Consider the following 27553-nt stretch of genomic DNA (forward strand, 5'->3'; position numbering starts at 1 on the left):
ACACACACAAAGAGAGAAAGATAGAGAGGGAGAGACAGAGAAGGAAAGTGAGACAGGAGCAATCACAATAGCTGGAAAGACAGGGACAGCCGGGCACAGGCAGAGGCAAGTAGGACAAAAGGGCAATATTAGCAGGAGAACGAGACTGCCAGAAGCTGAAAGACAGACAAGGAAAAAAGAAAAGCTGGGGAGAGACAGGCAGGCTGTGCAAAAAGACTGGGAGAGACAGCCAGAGAGCGACAGGTGGGCAAACACAAAAGGAGTTACTGTATTGGAATAGACAGACAGGGGCAACTATACAGGGTGTGACTGTGGGTAATCAACCTGGAGCAGATAAAATAATTAGAAACATCAGGGGGCAGAATCACAGCCAGGGGTCGATATTTTAAATCAGAGACAGTCGGGGTTCTAGGGAGAGGAAAGAGTGAGGGGCAAGAGCACTTGACAGTCATACAGTGACCTAACCCTACAAGATGGTGCTTAGTGAGCACCTGCTGCTGGTGTTGCTGTTCGCGGTACTTTGCGCACCAGCAGCTGTAGCCGAGGTGTTGTTCCGCTGCCCTCCATGTTCCGCTGAGCGGCTGGCTGCTTGCCCTGGTAACACTCCGCGCCCCCTGTGTGCAGAGTTGGTGCGTGCGCCTGGGTGCGGCTGCTGCCCTGTGTGCGCAAGGCTGGAGGGAGAGTCGTGCGGGGTTTACACTGCTCGATGCGCCGGAGGGCTCCGCTGTTATCCTCACCCAGGATCAGAGCTTCCCCTGCAGGCGCTAGTCTTGGGACTGGGAACTTGCGGCAAGAGGAAAGACGCAGAGGATGGGAGCAGCCAGGAGCGGGGTACAGGTAAGCAAGAAGTGGGCTGCACTGTGATGTAGAGTCACACCAATAACTTTTTAAAATAAACAACTTGTAATGCCCTAGAGAGGCAACTAACCCCAGTTAAATCCTTGTGCTTTCAGTAACCTCACTATCTTGGATACTGTTCCCAGGAGCTTACTATCTAAAGAGGTAATACAGCAATGCAGAATATGAATGAGTGTATAATGCTGGGGTTACCTGATCACCAATGCCTGAATGAGTCAGCTGAAATGCAGTTTGTTTTGGTTCCAGTCCATCCAATTTCCAGTACTTTTAAAGTAGCCTAGTGGATGGATGAGAATGTAACTGCATTAGCCCCCTGGGTGCAGCAAAATCAGGAAAAACAGTTAAAACCTGCCTTATTTATTCATAATAAGAATGTACTATAGATTGGGAGGAAAATTAAATTTCTGCCACCCCAGACCTTCTGCTCTTCCAAGGGCCCCATTCTTAAGCCAAGGATTGGGTGTAACACTCTGCACATGCCCTTAGGTTACACTTTAATATGAACATTCCCCGCCTGTTGAAATAATTATCAGGGCAGAACAGACAGTACGAGAAAACAATCCAATACACAAAGTGTGACAATGATACTCTGAACTCAGGGCATTAATGTGATGGAGAGATAACTTGTGGGTTTTTAAATTAGGTGACACTGATTAATCAAGCAACTAAATGACATCAAAATCTGCTCTTCTGATACCCGTGGTTAATTTAGTATGTTATCTTAGGTTTTGTAAGCTCTATGTGAGCACAAATACTGTACATGGATTGATTTATATAACAGAATATAGTAACCTTGTCCTTTCCCTGAGTTTATTATCTCCACTGATACTACTATACCTGCTATCCCACGGCCACTGTCCCTTCCCAGAGACTATTATCCCACTGTTACTATAGGCACCATCTCTCCCTACTATACCTGCTATCCCACAGTCACAATCCCTCCCAAGAGGCTATTATCCCACTGCTACTATATGCACTATCTTTCCCTATTATACCTGTTATCCCAAAGATACAGTCCCTTCCCAGAGACTATTATCCCCACAGCACTATAGGCACAATCTCTCCCTACTATAAAGGGTATTCCACAGCTCCAGCCCCTTACCAGAGGCAGATATAGTAGGGATAGACGGTGCCTATAGTAGTAGTGGTGATAATAGTCTCTGGGATAAAAGTCACTTCTACTATAGGCACCATCTCTCCCTACTATACCTGCTATTCCACAGCTACAGTCCCTTCCCAGAGGCTATTATCCCTAATGTTACTATATACAACTACTACACCTGCAATCCCAGCGCCACAATCCTTTCCTGGAGACTATTATCCCCACTGTTACTATAGGCACCATCTCTCCCAACTGTAGCTGCTATCCCACAGCCAGTGCCCTTTGCAGAGACTATTATCCCCACAGTTACTATAGGCACTGCTTCTCCCTTCTATATGTGCTATCCCAAAGTCACAGTACCTTCCCAGAGGCTATTACCTCCCCTAGTTTTGTGTGCCAAGTAAATTAAATTGAGCTTATTCCACATCCATGTTTTGTAGAACTGCCTAAATCCCCCAAAATACAGTTCCATAAAGACCAAACTCTCCTTTCTTAAATAGCTAGTATACCACCTCCCATTGATGTCCAAAAAGATAAACAGACTCCCATCCCTACTGATGACAAAAAGACAGATTATTTAACACATAGAAGGTGTAATCCTGTAGTAGGTTAGCAGTAGTTTGAGGTTGCATGTTTTACCATCTGGTATCAAGCAGGCAGGGTATATGTGCACGTGAAACTGATCAGCCAGAGTGTTTTATAGGTCAGGGCAAAATTGAATTGCAGCAAAGACAAATGAATGGCTGATGTTATTTGAAGCACTGGACTTGCTGAGTTTCCTGAAGATAAAATGCCAGGCTGTTTTTCTGGATAGAGGCAGCCGGAACATCACAGAGACAGATTGGGATCCACACAAGCTCCATGCATGGTTGTAGAAGTTTATGTGGGACGGCAAGCAGCCCGCATCTCTGAATCAAAAGCTTCTCAACACTGACCCTGGAAATAAAATCTATAGCCATTACAGAAGCTTTTTTTTGTGAGGTGGACTGATACATTCTGTACCTCACACTGTGCACCAACTAGCCAGAGGATTATAAAGTGCATCACTTACCCTCTGTAGTTTAGAGAAGGACAGGTAGAACTGTCTTTAGGGAGGGGTGCCAATAGGGCTGACTACAACAGCAGTTTAAAGCAAATGGGAAATAAGAAAATTATTTTGGACCCCAGAAATGTAAAATCAGATGTATTTCAATGTTTTTTTCCTTGTATTACTTGTGATACAGTTGGATGTGCATGTAATTCCTTGTTTACTTAGATATCAGCTACTTCAGACTCCTATAGATCATGTGGTTTGAAATGGGTGAACTGCCTTAGGGTGGCCATACAGACCGTGTCGGCAGCTTCTTGGCCCGTGTATGGGGCCCTCCGACGGGCTTCACCGATCGAGATCTTGCCGAAAGTCGGCCAGATCGCGATCGGATGGGTCCCGTCGGATCCCGTCGGATCGCGGCCGCATCTATTCGATGATGCGGTCCCGCGATCCGACCGCCCGTTAGGCATCGTTAGGATCCAATCGTTGGGCCCTAGGGCCCACGATCGGATCAGCCCGATATTGCCCACCTCAAGGTGGGCATATCGGAGGGAGATCCGCTCGTTTGGCGACATTGCCAAACGAGCGGATCTCTCAGTGTATGGGCACCTTTAGACACAGCTGTAGTAGTAGTAGTAGTAGGAGTAGTTGTAACATGAACATTGTAAGAGGGTATAAGTGCTAACTTACTGGGTTTATTCCCACAAACAGGTTAAGTATTGTTGTTACAGGATATGTAGATACAGAGATTCCAGGAGCAGCAATGTCATCTGCACACTTCGTCAAGCGGGTAATTCACAACCCCTACTTAGTGCTGAAGAATATATATATATATATATATATATATATATATATATATATATATATATATATATATATATATATATATATATAAAATTGTCTGTGGTGTCCGCACTCCTTAGCTTGTGAGCTCGAGGTGCACGATCAATAAATCATAGATAAAGGTCCTTGATAAAGGTTCCCAGGCGGAACCGAAACGTTGGAGTTATGTGTGTTTAATAAAAAACACTTTGTTCATCGCAAAATGGAGTGTGCTGATCCTTCCAACCTATATATATATATATATATATATATATATATATATATATATATATATATATATATATATATATATATATATATATAGGATGGAAATTATATGCAGCTGGGGAACATAAGTGTGTGGGTAGGGGAGAATGTACCAAATGTTACTCTGTGGCCCCCTGGCCGCTTGCTCCATCACTGCTTGTCTACTTTTCTCTATTACTTTACTGTGTACCTTTTCCCTTGAGGTCTATGGCATAGGTACTATAGGTAATATTTCTCTTGTTTGGCTTTGCCAAAAAATGTGTGAATTTCCCAATAATTCGCGAAACGTCGAAAAATTCACGAAAGAATCACAAATAGTGTTGACGCGCTGCAATTTTGACGCAAGCGACTTTTCAGACGCGCGCCCACAATTTTTTGACGCAGTCGAATTGTCGCTCGAGATTCGCTGAATTTATTCGCCGGCTGCGAAATGTGCTGCAAATTCGTTACAGGCAAATGTATTCGCCCAATAACTACTCCCTTGCTTTTTAAACAAAGCAGAAAAACACCTGATACCCTTCCATAATAATGGAATAATCCATTAATGTAAACTGCTGATAATGTAATATTTGCACATTTTTTTGTACATACACATCCTCATGCACCACACAAAAATGATTACAAATATACATATATAGACAGATCCCTTACTGTTGCTCAGCTTGAATTGTACAGGATATTAATAATTCCCATCGCCATGCCTTAAAATCTCTTCTCTTCTAGAATTTTAAATTGTGCGTGGTCAGAATTCCTATTTTTCTCCGTGTCCGACATGCAGGGACTAAGTGTAATTGTAACAGACAGAGAAAATGGGCGTTAATAGGACAGATTGAGCTCTGCGGCTTGGGGTGAAATCCACCTTGCTGGCAGTTAGTATAATTGCTTGTATGGGGAGCACATCTTTGTATAACCAAGAAACTCTTGTTTTTTTAAACTTTTTGCAAAACAGCCAAACCATAATCAGTTGTTGTTATTTATATATAGAGCACTGACCTAGTACTCACAGTCTAATTATCAGTAGTCAGTTAATTTACCCACATGAAAATGGAAGGAAACCGGAGAAAGCATGGGGAAAACATAAACTCTACATAAAAAAAGTGACCTGGTTGGAATCAAACCTAGCACTCACACAGCAAGGCTAAATATCATATCACCATGTGGTCCAACAGCACATTATGCATTTTGCTCTGCACTTCTTCAGTTACTTACTGTGTTATTATCCCCAAAACACTTCCAGGGTGATCTGTGATGCTTTCCATTTCCATTGTGCCAATATCATTAGCCCATAGTATTGTGTTCACCATTGAAACACCATCAGGGGTCTCTTTCCACTGGCTACAAGCAAGACCACAAAAATGTGGTTAGGGATCCCTGTAATACAGCTTTGGTCTGACCCTGCAGAAGATATGGGGTAAGGAGTGTGTAGGTAAGAATAAGCTGAAACATGTGCCTGTTTATTTATCCTTGGCCACTAACTCCTAGCAGCTTCCAGGGCTTGTCCTCACCTTATTAAGGCTACTTAAACAGTTGCAGAGATTGGGAATTTTGGGTAAAATGGTGTTGGCATTTCCCTGTTACACAAGGAAAATATTTTTTGTCTCTGCAGTGCCAAGGAAAGCAGAAAGGTCTAATTACATAAGCCCAGTGTTATATTTATGGCCAACTGATTAAATGCTACAGGTCTGGGTAAAAAAACAAAAAAACTGTTGGCTAAATTCCTTTATTAATATGCATTAGCTCTCTGTCTACTCCCAGCACCTTCTGCCTAGAAAGCTTGGGTGGTATTTTTGGCACAATAAGGTCTGCACACAAATATATTACAAAGAATGAATACCCATTACTATACAACACCAAGATGTGGCTTATGTTTTTTAAATTGGTGATTAAAACGAAAGAATTGTGTGATACAAGAAATTCCCACAGGGGAAGTTCACCATAAAACTAACCACTGAACCAAAATGTCCAAGATCAGGACTGGCTCTAACCATACTGTGTCACAATTTCGGTTACACTCTATATGTAAATGTTCACACATCGACACAATTGTGGAACCAGGGACTGCCTGAAAGCTTGACACTTAAATAACTACATGCCCTCCAAGTACGGTTGCCACCTATTCTTGCCGTTTTATCCTATTAATAACATTGGCATCAAGCATCATTACTGGGCAGGCGGCAACCCTAGCTCCAAGCCTTATGCCCAGCTTCTTCACCTAGCTGTGCCCTCTCTGCTTCCTAACTGCTCCTTCCCAAATCCCTATGTCAACTCTACCTTTCTTACCAACTCCTTCCCAAATCCTTGTGCCCTTTCTACCTCCTACATCCTTCTACTTGCTTCACCAACTTATGTTCCTTCACTGTCTCCCTCAGCTCCTTATGTACCCTACACCCTGTCTGCTTCCTTTCCTTTTCCTTTCCTTTCTACTCCTTAACTAATTGATGTGGCCTCTTAGCCTCATACCCTCTCAGCCTCATACCTTCTCTTTCTAACATCTCTGTGCCCTCTCTACCACCCACCTGCTTCTTCACCAACATCTGAGCCTTCTCTGCCTCCTTCCCACATCTCTGTGTCCTCTATGCCTCCTCCTTAGTTAATCACCAATATCTGTGGCTTTTCTGCTTCCTTCCCACTTCTATGCTCTTGGTCTCCTTCTAGGATCTCTGTTTTTCTTGGCACCTGTTAACCAATATCCTTGTTTTCTCCATCTTTCCCCAAGCCCCTTATCTAATATTTCTTCCCTCTATGGCTCTTTCCCACTTTTCTGTGCACTCCTCGCCTGTGTATGTCTCCACAAATCTCAGTGCCTTCTCTGTTCCCTCCCAGAGAATAGTCACTTATCAGAAGTATATATATTTATTTTTCAGAATTGCATCTCGATTATTTTCAAGTCAAGCAAACAAACATTATGGTTTATCAAAGTGTGAATTTAGAACTTCCCTACAGAAAAACTCACCTTCTGTTCAATCCAATGGGATTTTTAAAAGCATATTTATCAAATGGTGAACTCCATTGATAAATATGATTCTAAAAAATCCCATAGGATTGAACAGAGGTGAGGTTTTTCTGTGGTGAGTTCTAATCACATTTTGATAAATCTGCCCCTTAGGTTTACTGTATTTACAAGTCACCTAAGTGTCTTAGGGGCAATCTTGTGATGGTAAGAAATGCACACCCTGCTCAGTTTGCTTGCATTGAAACAGTCCCTATAACACAACATCAACTTCTTTGCTGTGTTCTGGTGCAGAAAAAGTATTTCATACAGATTTTTTCTTCCAAAGGTAAAAGGGTTATTCAGCTAATTGCATCAAGAATTTAAAGAACTCCACAAACCGCTTGCCAATCCGAAAATACACCATGTTTACATAAACTAATGTCCTGTCCTGAGTTCCAGTTGTAACCATGTGCCTGGGGAGCAGTTATTTCTCCTGGACAATTAAATGTGAACCACAGAAATCTCTGCAAAAGGTTTCAGTAATGTCCCTCGTGCCATTGCAAGCTCCAAAAAACCACAAGGAGCTTACTGATGTCAGCATGCATTAATTTCAGACGCCACAATGTATTATTAATTATTTTCACACAGTTATTGAGGCCGGAGGCAGGACAGCTTACAGATCAGAAGAACAAAGGGGAGTCTAAATTAGAGGTTTTCAGACTGAACCCCCTATACATTAATAATGAGGTTTAGATTATAGCATTCCTGGTTGTACAGTGTAGAATTTATTGAATTCTTTAAAGTTTTGTAAAACAACCTTATAGAGCAAACCATTTAATAAAGTACCTCCATCGCCATCTCTTTGGCTTTACATAAAAAGTAACAGTGGGGATAATAGTCTCTGGGAATGGACTGTGACTGGGGGATAGCAGGTATAGTAGGAAAAGATGGTGCCTATAGTAGCAGTGGGATAATAGTCTCTGGGAAGGGACTGGGGATGTGGGAGAGCAGGTATAGTAGGAAAAGATGGTGCCTATAGTAGCAGTGGGATAATAGTCTCTGGGAAGGGACTGGGGATGTGGGAGAGCAGGTATAGTAGGAAAAGATGGTGCCTATAGTAGCAGTGGGATAATAGTCTCTGGGAAGGGACTGGGGATGTGGGAGAGCAGGTATAGTAGGAAAAGATGGTGCCTATAGTAGCAGTGGGGATATTAGTCTCTGGGAATGGACTTTGGCTATGGGATAGCAGGTGTAGTAGGAAAAGATGGTGCCTATAGTAGCAGTGGGGTAATAGTCTCTGGGAAGGGACTGTGGCTGTGGGATAACAGGTATAGTAGGAAAAGATGGTGCCAATAGTAGCATTGGGGATATTAGTCTCTGGGAAGGGACTGTGGCTGTGGGATAGTAGGTATAGTAGGGAGTTATGGTGCCTATAGTAGCAGTGGGATAATAGTCTCTGGGAAGGGACTGTGACTGTGGGATAGCAGGTATAGTAGGGAGAGATGGTGCCTATAGTAGCAGTGGGATAATAGTCTCTGGGAAGGGACTGTGACTGTGGGATAGCAGGTATAGTAGGGAGAGATGGTGCATATAGTAACAGTGGGATAATAGTCTCTGGGAAGGGACTGTGGCTATGGGATAGCAGGTATAGTAGGGAGAGATGGTGCCTATAGGAAGACAGCACAGTATTTTTCTCTCTTTACAATTCTGTGGATGTTTAAATCTAACTTAGGCTCAGGGGATCTCATTATAAAAAGATTAAGATGGCAGTTCATCACTTAGATCAGTGCTGTCCAATTTATATGGTACAGAGGGCTGGAATTTTTCTAAATCTACATGGTGGAGAGCCGGAGTTTTAGCCACTCCCTGTTTTTAGACCACACCCACTTTAAACCACACCCATGTTACCGCAAGACCATGTCCACATTAATAGCAAACCAAAAAAACAGATGGTTAGTGCTCACTGCAGGGATCAGGGCCAGAACTAGGGGTAGGCAGAGTAGGCGGCTGTCTAGGATTCCATCATTTTTTCAAGCATTTATTTAAGAATTTGTTTCAGTAATCATGGTCACTCAGTCGGGTGGAATCTCCCTCCTTCACCTTCTCCCTCTTGCCAGCAAGTAATAGTAATAATGGGTGACAGAGAGAGGCAGAGAGCTGGGGGGCTGCTTGGTGTGGCTCTCACTGCTCTCAGCCTTGCACAGTTGCACTGAACTGAAGACATTCTTTCTATTACTGTGAAAGTGTGAAGCTTCCTGCTGGCACAGCCAGGTACAGATTTGGGGACCATATGTTTGCTGTTGCTGCTGGGCGCTGGCACAGGTACATAAATACTTGGGGGCAATATGATGTGATCAGATTTATTTTTGGCTGCTGCTGACACAGGTAAAGATTGGGGGCAATATGCTGAAGGGCTGTATGATGGATGGCTGCTGAGCTTGCTGGTACAGGTTTGGGGAGCATTATGATGGATGGCTACTCGCACAGGTACAGGGGGTGTATTATGGATGGCTGTTGGGCTTGCTGGTACAGGTACAGGGGGCAGTAATATAAATTAAAAAGTGTTGTACACTTTCTTGCTCCCTTTATTTAAAAATCATCATGGTAACGAGGGAAATGGTAATGCAGGACAGGGGGGCGATGATTGAAGCTCTTGCCTGGAGTGTCAAACTACCTTGGCCCGGCACTGGCAGGGATGCCACTCATATGTGAAAAAAGTTGTCATATTAAGACATACCCTTAAATCCATATGCCTCCTCCTCCCCTGTGTATAATACAGTGCCCCAGCATATGATTAAACACCTTAGGGGCCCCTAACAATCATTTTCAAATGCTAACAAACCCCCAAAACAATTACCAGGCTTATGTTCCATAGGGATCATAGGTCAGGCAGAGTATGTCAAACACAGGGAGCATAGGGGAAACAGAACAGAGCAGGAGACAGGAAAATCAGGACCACTCTAATATGTGCTACATACAGTGCTGGTGCCCCATTAGCATTTTGTGTGGCAAGGTGTGAACAGGTGAAAAATGTGGGCAGTACACGCCTTTAGGATATAAACAATAGAGGTGTCACAAGTGTGAACAATGTAGGGGGATCACATGTGTGAACAATACAAGGGATTAGTCTGAATTTGAGGTTTAAACAATACAGGGGCCAGTTAATCTCTGTTGTGATATCTTTTAAATTTTACATATGGTAAGGAGACTTTGATGTGGAGTGTCATATAAAGGAGGGTCAGGGGTCGCATGTGTGCGGGCCGCCAGTTGGACAGTCCTGACTCAGATATATAGAACCGCTAGGCCAGTGCAATCTTTTGCGTGATTGAATTTACTGAAGGATGCCACACAAATGTATGTGTTTCTTTTAATTTATTACAAAAACAAAACTGTAGTCTTTAAATCTAGAGATTGTTGTCTTTTATATAACCAGGGCGAATTCCAAAAAATCCACATAGGTTGACATTTCTGTCATAGGACCATGTGGTCAGATGCTCAGGAATAAAACGAATTCTGTGTCTGATTTGCAGATCTATTTTTATTATAGAACAGGACTCGACTAGTAATACATCCAAACAGACAATATCCTGATATTATTGTGATTCATTACTACCGCCACAGTCAGACCAGGGCCTAAAGATGGTCATTTAAGGCCCGACTGTTTGGCAAGTTACCAAACAGGCAGATATGAGCCCGATTCCTGTAATACAATGAGGCACAGCCTTTGCACCATATTGTTGCTGTTTGATGGATGCTCAGTATGTAGCAGGTGGTGTTGTTGCTCCTTCTGATGAAGGGGTAACTGGACCAGTGATGTGTCTGTCCTAGACATAGCAGAATTCTAGATATAGCTCCTATTTAAATGCAGCTGTGAGCAAGTTTCATTATAGCTAAACTGCAGGTCTATGTCCTCTGTTAGTAAAGAGAACATAGTACAAGGCAAAAACTTCGACCCTCCCCTGACGCCTCTCACTGTAACTGAAGTCCTTGTCCTGATTTAGTCGCTTTTTGGTCAGTAAAATACCTGCAGCACAAGCAGTTGAGTTAACATTACCTCCTGTGACCTTATTTTTATTAGCTTGTTGGGTGCTAACATAGCTGAACATTGAACATTAACTGTGCCGAGGTTAAACCAAAAGGCCAGAGGCACTGAGACATGCAAATTCCAGCAAAAATGAATTTTTGTGCAAAAAATAGGCTTAATTAATTTTTAAGGTCAAGGGGAAAAAATATAAAGCTTATCTTTCACAAAAATGACCTTAAAAAGAATGTAAAGCACGAGGTTATAGTTCATTGTGTGCCCCAAACATTCCTTCTCTGTATATTTGTATAATTTGTATTTATACATATGAGTGGTAGGTGCCATATCGTTTCCTGTAAATATGAGGACTTTGTGAGCATATTATATTCTTTGTCTGAACATTTGAATTTCTATATATAAATGAGAAAAAAGTGTCACTTCTGTTACTGACCAGTAGGGCCTTTGATTAACATCTATGGGCAACAAGGTAAGCAAAGCGGCAAAAACAAAGGTTATAGAGCTGTTTAAGGGCTTAAAATTTAGCTCAGTCGGCCTCGCTCCCTGGAGGTAAATAACTGGCCGTAGTTAATGAATAGGGAATATCTTCATTTAAGCTGAATGGTCCCTGGCGATAGTCCTGCTGACATAAACAAAAACGTAGTCACTTAGTGCTCTGCTTCATTTCTCCTCTCTACTGCAGAGGAGCTTACACCCACAACTGGCGACAGAACACAAAAAAAGGTGCATGTTACCATTTGCATTGCTATATCTATGCAGTGCACCCATAATACATTTATTTGCAAATATGAGTGCTGTTGAGTCGTTTCTAATACTATGGAAGGGTGTACTGTCATTGTGCAGAACGGTAGGTTGCTCTAGGTATCAGCACCTTTAAAACCCCTGGGTTAATGTTTTTTTCTTTTACCAGATTGCACTGCTGAGCAACTTTCGAATACGATTGAATTGCACAATCTAACCCCCAGTTTTCATGCTTATTTGAACATTGGCCCCCAGTATCATCAGAGTTTATAAATGATATTTGATTTGACCATATTATTGTATAAAATATAGATGTTCCTAATAATATCAATAAATACAAATCATGTTTGGGGGTTGCAAAAGTTTGAAGGAAGTGTTGCTTCAACTACTGGTACCCTGGTGCAGTGGCGTAACTACTGGGGGAGCAGGGAGTGCGATTGGGCCAGAGCCCGCACCCCCTCAGGGCCCCCCGGCAGCTCGCGCGCCACTGACTTTTTCAGTAATTCCAGCCATTTCCGGGCATTGTAATCTGTTGATGCCACAAAAGCCGATATTACCTAAAGGGAGTATAAGGTGCTGCAGGGCCATGTATACATTAATGCATTAAGGCCTGGACTGGTAGTCAAAATAGGCCCTGCCATTCCAAGTACACAGAGGCCCAAACAGTCCCCTACCAGCCCAAACAGCCCCCTACCAGCCCACTATATGGCAACTTTCTATGGAACCATACAGCAGCCCCTCTGGCATTTGCCAGAACCCACAGATTGCCAGTCCGGGCCAGAATACATATATAATCATATAGGAATATGGAGCCAATGCAGCTCAGTAAATACGACCTTTAGGGGCAGGTTTATTTAAGTTCAAATTGGAAATTCAAATTAGAATCACAATTTGAGTAATAATCCAAACTCAAATTTGAGATTTATCATACTGGCCCCTGGGAAAAATTTGAATTTGACTATTCACCACCTACAACCTGCCAGGTTCATGTAGAAGTCAATGTTAGAGGTCCAGTGACCCATCTGAAGATGTGGCTGGCCATAGACGTACAGATTTCACCCTTGTATTGGATAAACTGACTTCCCAATCTTCCGACCTGCCACTAACCATTCAGATTAAATCAAATAGTAAAAGAACAAATCAGACAAAGTTCTGGCCACAGGGTTGGACTTCATGGCATTGTGCATGGTGGGATGGTCTAAATATCTAGTACAGGTATAGGATCCCTTATCCGGAAACCCGATATCCAGAAAGCTCTGAATTACAGAATGGCTGTCTTCCATAGACTCCATTTTATCCAAATAATACAAAATTTTAAAAATGATTTCCTTTTTCTCCATAATAATAAAACAGTACCTTGTACTTGATCCAAACTAAGATATCATTAATGCTTATTGGAAGCAAAACCAGCCTATTGGGTTTATTTAATGTTTACATGAATTTCTAGTAGACTTAAGGCATGACGACCCAAATTACGGAAAGATCCATTATCCAGAAAACCCCAGGTCCCGAGCATTCTGGATAACAGGTCCCATACCTGCACAGCTACCTGACTCATTTATCTTGATTTGTTATACCTCCGACTTCCACCCTAGGAACGTTGTTATGATTTAAGTTACAGCTTTAGCCTTGCCAAAATCCCAATTGTTCTTAGCTGTACAAATATACTCATACTGCAACAATATGGCAGCTCCTACCTATATATTATTTGTATAAGTACAAATATACAGAGAAGAAATATTCTAGGCACACAAGTGATGCCTGTACACTGTACTGTCTAAGATAAACTATACCCATATATATATAAATACAAATATACAGAGAAGGAATGTCCTGGGCATACATTAAGCTAGACACTTATACTGTAGTGTATATGTATTTGAATTTAAATGGACATAAACTCTCTGCAGCGAACAGCCATGTTACCTTTATCCTACCAAGCCTGCCACTGGATTGCAATAATTACAAGAACACATCTAAACGAAAGAAAAAAACCTCATAAGGGCTTAATGAATAAACTGCCTGGTTTTCCTTAATTTTAAGGCTACCACTTCTACGGCTTCAGTATAGTGGATCGTTTTCTCTAGGTCTCGGTTCACTGGGCTCGTACTGAAATTGGGGCAAACTCCTTATCATTAGTCATTGTTGTGTCATCCTATTGTATGCCCACAGGCACTCTCACCTGGGTGATGCCTCTCAAAGCATTAAAGAAACAACTATTTTGCTTTGTTTGCCAAAGGGATTCCACACCCTCGGGATAAGATTTGAAAGAAAAAACGTCACAAACATGTTTTAACAACCAATGCCGGGAATATGGTTCCACCTGTAATTAGTACCTTCATTTCTTGTCTTTCTTCCCTGACACACGGGTGCCTGAAAGGACAAGCAGATGCACCAGTAACTTCGCACATTCCTCTGTTTCTTGGCTGAGATACAATGTTGCAAGATAATTGCACCGTTTCCTTTCAGAACTTGTTAAGCCCTGACATCGAGATTTGCCCTTTTTATGGGAGTTTTAATATTTCTTTCATTTCTGCATTTGCACACACTCGGCAAACATATCATCATTTATTTAGATGGTGGCAACAGGTTGTGGAACACTTAACTTATATAGAAAAACAAGAATGGAATGATCTTTCTATTACATTTGAGCTTACATTTGAAGGGTCTAGGGAACAATATAAGGTTTGTGGTGCTTTCAGGGGTCATTCACTTCAATCCCCCCCTGACACATGCTAGAACACTTGCAACTGGTGTTTTAGTAAATGGCACAGGTCAAGTGACTGATGCTGCAGTATTGATCTGTATTTGTTCCATGTGTTTGCCATTGAAATCAGCAGGGAGCAGTTCTGGGCATTTTGTTGTCTGCCATGTTGCCCTAAGAAGCCGATATGAAGTATTGCTGAGATCTAACAAGAGTTACCACCACCAGGGCTCCATTGCAGCAGGAACCTCCTAACTCTACACTGCACCTCCCTATGACCCCCCCCCCCAGGACTTGGTCACCAAAGTTGCTCGCTGTGACACACACAAGCTGGATATTTCTTGTGCTAGAGAACACCCCCCAGATATCTATATAGAGTTATATATTTGCGTGACCTGCAGTTAACCCGGTGCTGTTCAACCACATTCAGGTATTCAATGAACAGAACGCAGACATGTTTTACAAGATGTAATTGCCCCACAGCGGCAGCACAGACCCATAAAAATGTACATTTATTAAACAGACACTCTGTCAGCTTCAAGGTGTTTGAAGCCTTTTTAATGTATATGTGAAAATGGCTAAAAAAAACCTTGTGTTTGGGGTTGTCTAGAAATATAAATCAGCTACCAAGTAAAGTGCTATTTATTTCTCCAAATCTTAGATCATAACAGGATCCTGTGTAGACCTGTGAGCAGAGGACCTTATCAACAGACAACAGCCAATGCCAGATGGGATTTTTAAATCACATAGCTGTCCAGCCAGGTAGCTGTCAGGTAGGCTCAGGTTTGGGCCCCACACATGGTCCAATAAGCTGTCTGAGCCAGCAGCTAAATTCGTCCTCATTTTTGCTTACCTTAAAGCTGGCCAAAGATGCAAAAACATAGTCGTACAAATCAAATTTTTGTATAATTGTGGGATCGTGTGTGGATAGTCCCAATATTTTTCTTACCATGCCAATCAGTCGTTTAGTCGATTGGACCGGTTAAAAATTAATTTTGGCTAACGATAATTTCACTGCATGTATTATCTGACTATACCAGTGGGTGACTGTCACTAGCATTTGTCGGACATAACTTTCGTATGATTGTTGTCAGGGCCAGACAGGGTCGGACTGGGCCGACAGGACACGCGGAAAAAAACCCAGCCCAGGTGCCCACCCTGGATCATCGGCAAAAAAAACTCACCACGGGGGGTGGGGTCTGGAAGGGGGCCCTGGGACAGCAGCACCGGTGGGCCCCAGGCCCACCAGTCCAACCCTGTGGCCAGAACTTTGTCTGATTTGTTCTTTTACTATTTTATTTAATCTGAATGGTTAGTGGCAGGTCGGAAGATTGGGAAGTCCGATCGTTTATCCAATACAAGGGTGAAATCTGTACGTCTATGGCCAGCCACATCTTAAATTGGACATGATTGTATGCAAGTGGTTTGTTCAGATTCCCCTGTCATGGGACCAATTTACTTCTTTTAAGTCCATTTCAATAATTTAGTAACCCAAGCACTGCTGTTGACCTAAGTAAACTTCAGGTGGGATATTGAGGAATAAGACAGGCAAGGAATGGGACTATATAAGGCAGAAGTGTCAGTGCAGATGCACAGCCTAGGGGTATTTGTAGAGATGGAATTTAAAGGTGTCAGAGAGTTACTCACAAGTCATATATAATCAATCGCCTGTTAGTGATAGATCCCGCCTCTGATGAAGCAGTGGGCGGAGTTAGCCAAGAAAATGGAGCACAGCCAAAATTTCCACTAATGCACTGAAGATTTGCAGAATTAGAGCAAATGTGCTTTCACATATATAAGTATTTATTTAGGTTGGGAGGGAGCCACAGGTTACTGATTAGGTGTGTGCATGCATTAAGCTCATGAATTTCAACTGCCAAGTCAGCTGAATGTTAATTTGCTGTATTGCTGCCAAGTGGTGGAAAGCATGAAATGCTTATTTTGCCCATAGGATCTCTCAGCAGTTTCATGCTGCTCATTACTGGTAGTGCTGTATTAAGTTTCCCAAAAGGCAGAGAGTGCTCTTACCACACCCTAACAGTATTCTTTGGGCCAAATCATATTCTTGGTAAATATAGTGTACATATTATTTTCCTGATGCCCTGATGCTTTACTCTGTGCTCACTTTAGGGCAGGGGCACACAGGCAGATTCGGGGAGATTTAGTCCCTTGGTTACTAATCGCCTCTTCTTCGGGGCGACAATCTCACTAAACTGCCTTCCGCCTGTTAAATGAACAATCGCTTGCAGCAATGCACTCGCGGTGCTTTAAATCCGAAGTCACCAGAAGTTTCCTTGTGAGGCAACTTCGGGCGACTTTGGAAATCAAGCACCGTGAGTGCCATTGCGCTGGCTTTTTCTCATAGCAGGCGGAAGGCAGGGAGAAGGCAGTTCGGGGAGATTGTCGCCCTGAAGAAGAGGCGATTAGTCGCCGAATCTGCCTGTGTGCCCCTACCCTTTACCAGTTGCTTTTCAGTCAGGGGCCCTGGAGTAACTGGATGCCTGTGGTGAAAAAAAATGTGGTTAATGTCAAACTTTTTGCCACTGGAGTAATTGAAAAGCTTTATGGCAATTAATGGATTACAAACAAACCTTGGAGTAGTTTGTTACTAACCTTGTCATACACCCTGTTGTTTGTAGAGCAAAAAATGAAATCACCGCTGACCAAGGGAAGGAATCAACTTCCGGTTCTTGGTGCAGCCCTCCATGCCGGTCCGGTACGGCACTATAGCGAACAAAGCAGGCACTGAAAGTGGGAAGGAGGGTGGCGTCCGGAAGGTCATCAAAAGCGGTGGAGCCAGAAGTTGAGTTAAAACAAATGAACTTTAATGAAATCCTTAAAATCGACAGTATGTCACTTCATCAGAAGCTCGGAGCTTCTGATGAAGTGACATATTGGTCACGAAACGCGTCAAGCTACACTCACCCTGCCTGCTTGTACTGTCGATTTTAAGGATTTCATTAAAGTTCATTTGTTTTAACTCAACTTCTGGCTCCACCGCTTTTGATGACCTTCCGGACGCCACCCTCCTTCCCACTTTCAGTGCCTGCTTTGTACCCTGTTGTTTGTACCTCTTAGCGGAGAACTAATGCTTAACTAAAGAACTAGGCTAGGAATGTTGTACATTATGGGGGTTATTTATCAAAATACGAAAAGTTCTCACTATTTTTTGAAAACTACTCTGAGCAAATTCACATGGACTCCCCCCCCTATTAATCAACACAATTAATTTCTTGTGTAGAAAAAGTTACAATAAAAAAGTTAAAAAAATGATTTTTTGGGATTTAACGTTCCCAAAAGTCCGAAAACCTTCCAGTTGTTAACGAGACATCTACCATTGACTTTTACATGTTTTCGGCAGGTCTGAGTTGGAGTACTTTTTTTATCTGACTTTTAACACTTCTGGACCAGCCCAAGGCAACCACCGCCCTTTAGCAGGGAAGATCTGTGTCTTCAAAGATGCCCCAGTAGCTCCCCATCTTCTTTTCTACTAATTCACTGTACATGTTTTGTGCTGCTGTCACTTACTGAGCTTAGGGACCCACTCATAATATACTGTATATAAAGCATATAAATGCAGTGTCGGACTGGGACACCAGGGACCCACCGAAAAACCTTAGACCAGGGGCCACTCTCAGTGCTATTATTCTTCGTCTTTTCTCTCAACCTCTATTCTCCTATTCTCTTTTCTTTACAAACTATAATCTATTGTTCCATCTATTTAGCTTTTTGTTCTCATAGAAATAGGGAATGTCCATGATATAGGCCAAATTTTTAGCAGCATGAGGATCCACTGAAACCTGGGCCCAATGGGAATTTTCCTGGTATCCCGGTGGGCCAGTCCAGCAATGTATAAATGTAACAATATAAGGCTGATTAGTAATTACTACAGCTAATTACTACATGGCAGCACAGAAACCAGTGCAACTAGCATCCAGGGTCGCACTGGGAAACCGGGAAAAAACCCGTCGGCCCAGATCCGCGATTTGCAGGCTCGATAAACATAGTGCCACGTACACGCCTGCGCACAAGTGCATGCCCTTGGTGGAGCGGTGGAGCGGCAGCACGGCAGGGGGGTGTTGCGCAAACGCTCAACGGTGCACTGCCACAGCGGTGGGGCCCCCCAGTCCGACACTGCTAGCATCAGAAACTAATAATCAGCCCAATGGCATCAGCTTATATTATAGGCCAACCTCATTTTCTGATTGATAATTTGTGAGGACCCCAAAGCTTAACTTCTCAACAGCTGCTCAGAGCCCACTGAGCATGTGAGGGTCACAGATGGTGACCCCCTGTGACAAGTTTGAAGTCCTGGATCATTGCTGCCATTGAGAAGTTGAAACTTTAGGCTGGTGCAATAAGTTCAGTATATAAAATATGGCATTTTTAACCATATTCCATATTATTTCTCCTCTAATCTGTAGTGGTTTGTCCAGTAGAGTGAGCTCCTGATACATAACAATGGTCTGCCAGACCACTATCCATTACTGATTATATTGTACTGTAAAAATCCAAACTGGCCAGCCAAGTCCTCTATCCCTAGGTTTAATGCACACTGTCCCTTAATATTATGTTTGTTTCTCATTGGACTAATTCAGATCTGCTTAGAGTTCCATATGAGGTTTACAATGTCTTTAAAAGTTTGGTATGTTGAACACACACTGAGTGATGGATATAATAGTCTCCTTTTCATTTCCTCAAGGCACAGCACAATATATATTCTGCACGTTTTTCTACATTTTTTTTTATCAGGGAAGAACCTTCTGTTTTTACATTTGCTAGTACATTTGCTAATTCTCAGTAAATTTGCTAGTGATTTGCACATATCGGGGAATGCCAATGGGATACAGGGGTAAGATTGTAACCCTGCTGAAGGTCCCATTGCTATGAATCATATTTAATTTGCTCTTTTTGCATTGATTTTATCCTAAAGGAAAAGTAAATGAGCACTTTTTTACATCTCTCAACTATTACCCCTGAATAATCACTCCTTACCCCTCAACTGTTATCTTTAGTCCACTCCTCATCTCTCTCTCTATCAGACTTCACCCTACTGTAATAAACCATTTAGTGTTCATGTCTCAGCTGATGGACTTAAACTTTGAATCCATCCTTTGTAATTATCACAAACTGTTAGTCCTACAAACACTGATCAGTCATTATCACTTACTCATCAATGCTTCTTAAACAGACATTATTCTTGACCCCTCAACCTTCAGTTCTCAACCATCAGACCACACTCCTCAATCATCCGTCCTCACCTCTCAACTGTCAGTTCTTACCCTCAGTCATCAGACATCTGAGCCTTTGTGCCGCTACCATCAATCCTCATTTCCCAACCAAAATACTTTATTACCAAACCATCAGTGCTTATGCCTTAACTTTATTATCTATCAACAGTCAGACCTCACCTCTTACCCATCAGCCTTCACCCCCTCAACCCCTGGTTTGCTTTTCAGAGCAGAAAACTGATATCGGACCCTTATCAGCCATTACACTTAAACATTTTGTTGGTGTCAAAAAATACTTCCCAGCAATTATATAAGGAGAACCACAGATTTTACATATATACAGTGTACTGTACATTGTCCTTATGTATGTCTTGTGGGACTCTCTGGAATCTTTGCCATAAAGCAAGATTATGCCTGAACAATTACAGTCTTCCACCCACCCAAACTTCACTCCATTACCACTACATAATATTACACCTTATTTTTGAGCACACGTATTTAAAAACATAGTACAGTGTATCCCTTTAAATAGAGAGATTTTGATAAGTACAAGTTGTAAACCCAGTTGGTCTGTTGTGAGGACCATTAAAACGCTATTAAGCATGAAATTGTTTTTCAACAATCAAAGCCAACTTTGAAATACAGCAAACTGGTAGAGAAGGGAAGGGATTTGCTTTCAGCTATGGACACTTTGTGACATTTTGGACAGGAGACAGGAGACAGAGCAGGGCCTCAGCGAGTGAGGAAATCCTCCAGAGAGTGTGGGAAACGTTTAGAAAAGCGACTAGGTGCCAGAAAAAGCAATCCACGAGGAAAATGAATCCGGGAGAATTTCTCCATTTTTGTTATTGTATAAGCAGAGTGGCATGTGCTTGCCAATGTACATAATGTCGCTGACAGAACGCATCTAGTGACACCACACTTTGCCTGCTGGACTCCTAATGGGACTCTGCTGCCCTTCATCTATACACCCCTTATCATAACTTGTATTGGGGGAGAAATGGCTACTTAGCGCTGTAATAAGATCTCCATAAATAATTTGTGCTTGCTCTTTGCCAACGTATCTGTCCTGGGCACCTGATTCAAATATTGTTTAAAATCTCATATTCCACGTTGGTGAGTCTTTATCTGAAGCCAGAAAGTGAACCTTCTTGGTTATATCAGCGCAGGAGTGATGGTAATGGATGTGGACCTATGGCCCTCAGCAAGTACTGCAGCTCTCTGATTGTTTGCATTCGTTTTTGCGCGAATACAAAGTGGCATTCAGCAGACTACTGCTAAGTATATTCATATTTTTCACTCATATGTTGGAATGTATATCCTGGCAAAGAAATTATAAGCAACTTTTCAGTATACATTCGTAAAAAGGGGGTTTAAAGGAGAAGGAAAGTAAGTAAGCCTTATCTGAAAGGTCCACCTAAATATACCAGTAAACCCCCAAAGTAGTGCTGCTCTGAGTCCCCTGTCAAAAGAAACACAGCATTTCTTTCCTTCTATTGTGTACACATGGGCTTCTGTATCAGACTTCCTGCCTTCAGCTTAAACCTCATTGCCCTGGGCAAGAGCATGCTCAGTTTGTTCCTCTTCCCCCGCCCCCTCCCTTCTCTACTATAATCTGAGCCCAGAGCAGGGAGAGACTCAGGCAGGAAGTGATGTCACACCACATTAATACTGCAGCTCCTAGTCTAAACAAACAGAGAGTTTCTAGAGCTTTTTACTCAGGTATGGTAAAACATTCTAGCTTGCACTATTGCAGCTAATCTATTGCCAATAAAATGCCTCCGTAGCTATCTCAATCCTGTGCACTGTAGCAAAGACATTGGTGTTGGCAGCCTCCCATATGTATAAATACAATTATACAGAGAGGGAATGTTTGAACAAAACCATAAGCTATACTCTATACGCAGGGCTGTCATTGAGTCTGGTGCTGCCATGTCCCTGGCCCTGTCTGTACTCTCATTCTGTAAAGTCTAAGGAAATCAATAAGGAAACTCCTAACTATAAATGATAATAGGAGAAGGGATTTCCTCTGTGCAGACTATTTCATATTTTACAAATGCTTATGAATACAATATACCCTCCCCCCTTCTTTTAGTATTATTGTGTACATTGTTAGCTCTGAAAATAGCAACTTGGATAAATGTAAATATTGAGTAAATCTAAATCAAGACAAAGTCTCTGATTCTCACTCTTTAAAGGACACCTGCATGGCAGGGCAGGTGGGGGGAAGGGGGCTGAAGAATAGTTTAAAATTTTGAAACAAACATGAGGTCCCTTGACAAGATGCTGCACGTCTGGATTCTTTCTTTCATTTTAAATGGGACTTTGAGTTGTCAGTTTTTTTACCCAATAAACATTTGCACAAGAATATTTTAAACGTGCTGCTGGTTATGGATTGTTGCCATACTCTGTAATCGCTAAATCAACATCAGATAATCCACGGGGCTCAGTGGCGCTGAGCAGCGATTAACTGTTCCTTCAGAAACACACGAAATGCTCTGCAGAGCTGAATTAGAGACAGGGGTCCCGCAAGTCAACAAAGAATGTCACTGCCAGCTCCTAAAATCATGATAAATATAAAGTGGAATCATAACAGAAACCTGTGACTCATCAAATAGGTATTCTTTGTAATGTGCTATATACAATATATTTACCAGAGACACCGCACCTCTACATCAGAGGACTGGCTGTGGCTTGAACTGTCTTTACAACTGTAGCAAAGGAGTACATAAGTAACATAAAGTAACAAAGTTCACCAAAAGTTGTAACCTACTCTTTGCAGTCGTAATAGCACCTTAGTAGCAGTGGAGATAACTTTTGGGTGTGTGGCTCTGGGATAGCAGGTGTAGTAGATGTTTCCTATAGTAGCAGTGGGATAATAGCCACTGAGAAAGGACTGTGACTGTGTGGCAACAGGTATAGTAGAGAGAGATAGTGCCTGTAGCAGCAGTGGCATAATAGTCTCTGGGAAGGGACTGTGACTCTGGAATAGGGGGTATAGTAGGGAGATATGGTGCCTATAGTAGCAGTGGGATAATAGTCTCTGGGAAGGGACTGTGGCTGTGGGATAGCAGGTATAGTAGGGAGAGATGGTGTATATTGTAGCAGTGGGATATTAGTCTCTGGGAAGGGACTGTCACTGTGGGATAGAAGGTATAGTAGGGAGAGATGGTGCCTATAGTAGCATTATGATAACAGTCTCAAGGAAGTGACTGTGCGAAAGCACGTATAGTAGGGGAAGATGGTGCCTATAGTAGCAGTGGGATAATAGTCTCTGGGAAGGGACTGTGGCTGTGGGATAGCAGGTATAGTAGGGAGAAATGGTGCCTATAGTAACAGTGGGATAATAGTCTCTGGGAAGTGACTGTGGGAAAGCAGGTGTAGTAGGGAGAGATGGTGCCTATAGTAACAGTGGGATAATAGTCTCTGGGAAGTGACTGTGACTGTGGGATAGCAGGTATAGTAAGGAGAGATGGTGCCTATAGTAACAGTGGGATAATAGTCTCTGGGAAGGGACTGTGGCTGTGGGATAGCAGGTATAGTAGGGAGAGATGGTGCCTATAGTAACAGTGGGATAATAGTCTCTGGGAAGTGACTGTGGGATAGCAGGTGTAGTAGGGAGAGATGGTGCCTATAGTAGCAGTGGGATAATAGCCTCTGGGAAGGGACTGTGGCTGTGGGATAGCAGGTATAGTAGTGAGAGATGGTGCCTATAGTAGCCAGGGCTGTGGAGTCGTTACATAAATCCAAATGCTCAGTTTATGGTACCTCTGACTCAAACTCCAAATCCTCTGTTTTGAAAGGAACAGTTAGAGTTATAGTTAAACAGAGCTAATACAGATTGTGCAATAATAATATGGGGGAAAGGGAAAATAGTGTGAAAGTCACACAGGGAGGGGGAATGGCATTAACACAGTCAGAGACAATGGACAGAGTTCCAAACAAGTCTAAGAAATTCCTTGGAAATCCGACTGTTTACATGGGCACGTGGGAGCCCCCTACCAGACTGGGGAACTGTAAGTCGCTTAACGGTTACCACTCACTTGGTGTCACAATGCTAATGAGTAATAGGAACAGAATTCTGTTGTTGATTGTTTGTCACCTACATTGACCTATTGTAATGGCATTTATTATTCTAATACATTAGACGGCGTGGAGAATTGATTCGTAATGCATTGGATCAGTTCATTATGAATTTGTTGATTATTGATTATCACCCTGGAAAATCCGCTTCCAGGAAAGTGAATTCAGTCAGTTTTAATATTGATTGAAGTGATGTTAAAAAATTGACTTCACGTATATGTTTGTGAGCATGCTCAGTATGGGCGGAAGGTGCTGCTGAGGACAGGACCATTGAATGCATTACATTTTATCACTTCAAAAAGGCAGTGATCTGACTCTCTTGGAAACATGAGATGGGAAAATCATTTTTAAATTTTTAGATTTAGAAAAACAATATGTAATGGAAAATAAGCAATTGAAAGAAATATTTTTTAATGGCTAACTCTCTGTCCCGCCCCCGCAGAACTGCCAGAGGACCGGTCGGATAACATGCTAGTCGATTATAATTTAGATGCTGGGCAGCCAGTACCCGGAGAGTTCATGCCGAGGAAACCCTCAAAAACCTTGAAAGAGCATGCAGTGAATAGGGAGAGAGCCAACGAGCAACACAGATCGAAGATCAACAAAAGTGAGGACAAGAAGAGACCAGCCAGGGTTTGTTACTGTTACCTTTTCTGTACACTGGGGTGCAGTGTCTTCACCAAGACATAGAGCCCACTATAGTCTCCAACTCTATGTTATCGTGGTTTAGGATTGATATATTTTGTATTTTAAAGCTTCACTAGTTTTGTTTGCTGATCCTCAGCTGAGCTTTTTTATTTCTTCCCTTTTTCAAGTTAAAGAACTCATAATATTTTATTTTATTTCAAACACAAATTACAAATACACTGTAGCTTCTCTCGGTGTAGTGAAATCTTTTATGCTTGTGTTGGTCCAGGGGTGTATCACTATAGACAGCTACTGCTGGAGGGCCTGGAGTAAAGATCCAATGGATAGAGCAGGGATCCCCAACCTTTTTCACCCATGAGCAACATTCAGATTTAAAAAGAGTTGGGGAGCAACACAAGCAGGGAAACCGTTCCTGGGCGGTGCAAATAAGGGCTGTGATGGGCTATTGGTAGCCCCTATGTGGACTCTTCATCTACAGGAGGCTCTATTTGACAGTACACCTGGTTTTTATGCAACAAAAACTTGCCACCAAGTCTGGAATTAAAAAATAATCACCTGCTTTGAGGCCACTGAGAGCAACATCCAAGGGGTTGGAGAGCAACATGTTGCTCACGAGCTACTGGTTGGGGATCACTGGGATAGAGAGTCAATCTTGTACTCATGTGGTTGTGATTATTTCTTGCCAGTTGTGTGGTCCTGTAAAAATCTCTGATTGAGTTTCATTGATACAGAACAGGGGTCACTTAACACATTGGCTAGCTGTTTTTTTTTTTAAATTGTGCAGGAACCATGAAGGAAGCATGAAATCAGTGGTGTTCCTAATCAAAACTAGTGAAGCTTTAAAATACAAAATATATCAACTATGTAACTATGTAACTATAAAAGAAGATTCTTTATTGTTCTGAGCATAATCGTTAATTGGCATTTGTTTTGCAGAGCCTTTGTCAGCTGCAGCTGGACCAAGTTTTGGAACGGATCTTGGGTATGCACCTCCCTGATGACAGAGGTCCCCTGGAGCACCTTTATTCGCTTAACATCCCCAACTGTGACAAGAATGGATTCTTTAATCTCAAACAGGTAAATGGAAATAGGAAATAATAGAATAGGGTATGAGTTGGATGGAGATTTGGCCAATAGTGGGTGCTCTTGCTTCCCTTAGCCAAAGCTATGGCATAGGTATCAGGCTACCTACCTAGCTCCTATGTATCAGCAACCTCAAGCCTGAGGTGTATGGATAGGTCTCTAGGGTTGGACACATGGTCCTGTGTTCTTGCTTACAATCTATATTACCATTGCAGCTCATATCACTAATTAGAAGACCGAGACCAGGAGGAATTTCCCACAGATTTTGGGTCAAACTAAATGACTCAGGTCACATGGGATCAAGCGGCAAGAAAATAACCCCAACGTTTTGACACATTCTATGCCCTTTAAAATACCATAACCTTAAAGATTTGACATGTTCCTTCCCCTTTAAAATACCATTCTTTTATCAATGTTACAGGGAAGCGACTACAGGGAAACCTCCTGTAATTAAATTACTAGCACATCAGCAATTGCATAACGAGTTACAAAACCAGCAAGTGCGTAAATGTTGCCCCAGGCCAGGGTAATTATGGGTAATTATTCTTTATTTCTCACCGCGCCTTCATGTGCTGCTCCATCACACGGAATCCCCTTTAAGGCAATGCCAAAATTTCTACTTGTTTCTAAGGAAATAAGTGCTTGTTGTTCAACTGAGGATTTCATGATTTCCAGAGAATCAGTGCAGATTAGTGGCTATAAATATCAGTAGCTATTAGTTGACTGTCATGTCAAGTCATTTTACAATTGGACTCCTACTTAACTCCTGGAGTATCCTCACAGTATCTTTCTATAATTATGTTCAATGCCAGTAGCCATGTCTATTCTCACTAACTTACAGTGTAAAGGTATCCATCTCTTACCTGAAGCTATCTACTATATGCCAATGCAGTTTCTCCTGTTGGTCAAGAGCATCTCCTAGGGTACACATAGCTGGTAAAGATAAAGGTTAACCTGTACTCAGCAGGAGCAGCCCCAAACGTTTGCTTAGAGCCTGTACAGAGAGGTACCATAAAATGATGGCAGTATAGGTATTCCTCTGTCCTAATCACAATTCAGCAGGAAAAGCCCCCTAGGTTTACTCATAGGCTGTACAGAGAGATACCATCAAAGTATGGCAGCATAGGTACTTGTAATAAGCACAATTCAGTAAATACATTTTGAATTATATTGCTGCTTAATATTTTGTATTTATAATGACACCCTGGTGCATAAATGTTTTCTCCCTCGCAGTGTAAGATGTCCTTAAATGGTCAGCGCGGAGAATGCTGGTGTGTAAATCCGATCACCGGGAAGGTTCTGCCTGGATCACCCAATGTCCGAGGGGACCCTGAATGCCACTTGTATTATACAAACCCAGAGGAGGAGCGTCGAGCACATACTCAGCGAGCTTCACAATAAGATCAGAAACTGGTAGCGGCAATCCCGGTCTGCTTTGCCGCCGGCTAAATTTTTGTTTTCATGCACTTTGGATTAAACAATCACCATTGTTGCCATAGCTTTGAAAGTGGTATTTGGCTGGTTGATGTATTAGCCGAAATCCTCACTGGAGTTTCCATTTACTGAAAAAAAAACCTTTCCAGGTGCCAAAATCCAGGTGGTTGGATAAACAAGGAAGGGAGGATTTGGGAGAATAAGTCAGAGCCAGACGGTGAGACCATCCCAATTTCATTAGCCAATCAGGACTTAGCAAATAAACCAAATAACCAGGCCCTTGGGTGTCACAATGGTTGTATTAATGTTGTACTAAACCTACCTAGCACCAAAGCATATAAACACCAAAATATATAAACCCCCATGGTGCAGGTTATCTAAGCAACAAAAGCTTGAGAGTGTCTTTTCGCTTGGCATGTTCCACTCTGCTAGGACCCATTCTTCCTTCTTTTAGAAGTCAGTTCTCGAGGGGAGTTCTCATACCCTATTTATTACACAATTTTGGTGCAAATTCCTTTTTTCAGTTTCAATACTTTGATCTTGTTAACAATAAAGTCTGGGAATCTGGGAATGTTAAAA

The 27553-nt window shown here is 42.2% G+C and overlaps 1 protein-coding gene across 1 annotated transcript; it reads left to right on the forward strand.

Moving 5' to 3' along the window:
* On the forward strand, positions 1-27553 carry igfbp2.S (insulin like growth factor binding protein 2 S homeolog). The gene is made up of 4 exons (XM_018238682.2): positions 1-837; positions 24252-24442; positions 25394-25534; positions 26774-27553. The coding sequence occupies exons 1-4, from the start codon at positions 474-476 to the stop codon at positions 26939-26941; spliced, it is 864 nt and encodes a 287-aa protein (XP_018094171.1). The 5' UTR covers positions 1-473; the 3' UTR covers positions 26942-27553.

Source organism: Xenopus laevis, chromosome 9_10S (genome assembly GCF_017654675.1).
Source record: "Xenopus laevis strain J_2021 chromosome 9_10S, Xenopus_laevis_v10.1, whole genome shotgun sequence".
NCBI lineage: Eukaryota > Metazoa > Chordata > Amphibia > Anura > Pipidae > Xenopus > Xenopus laevis.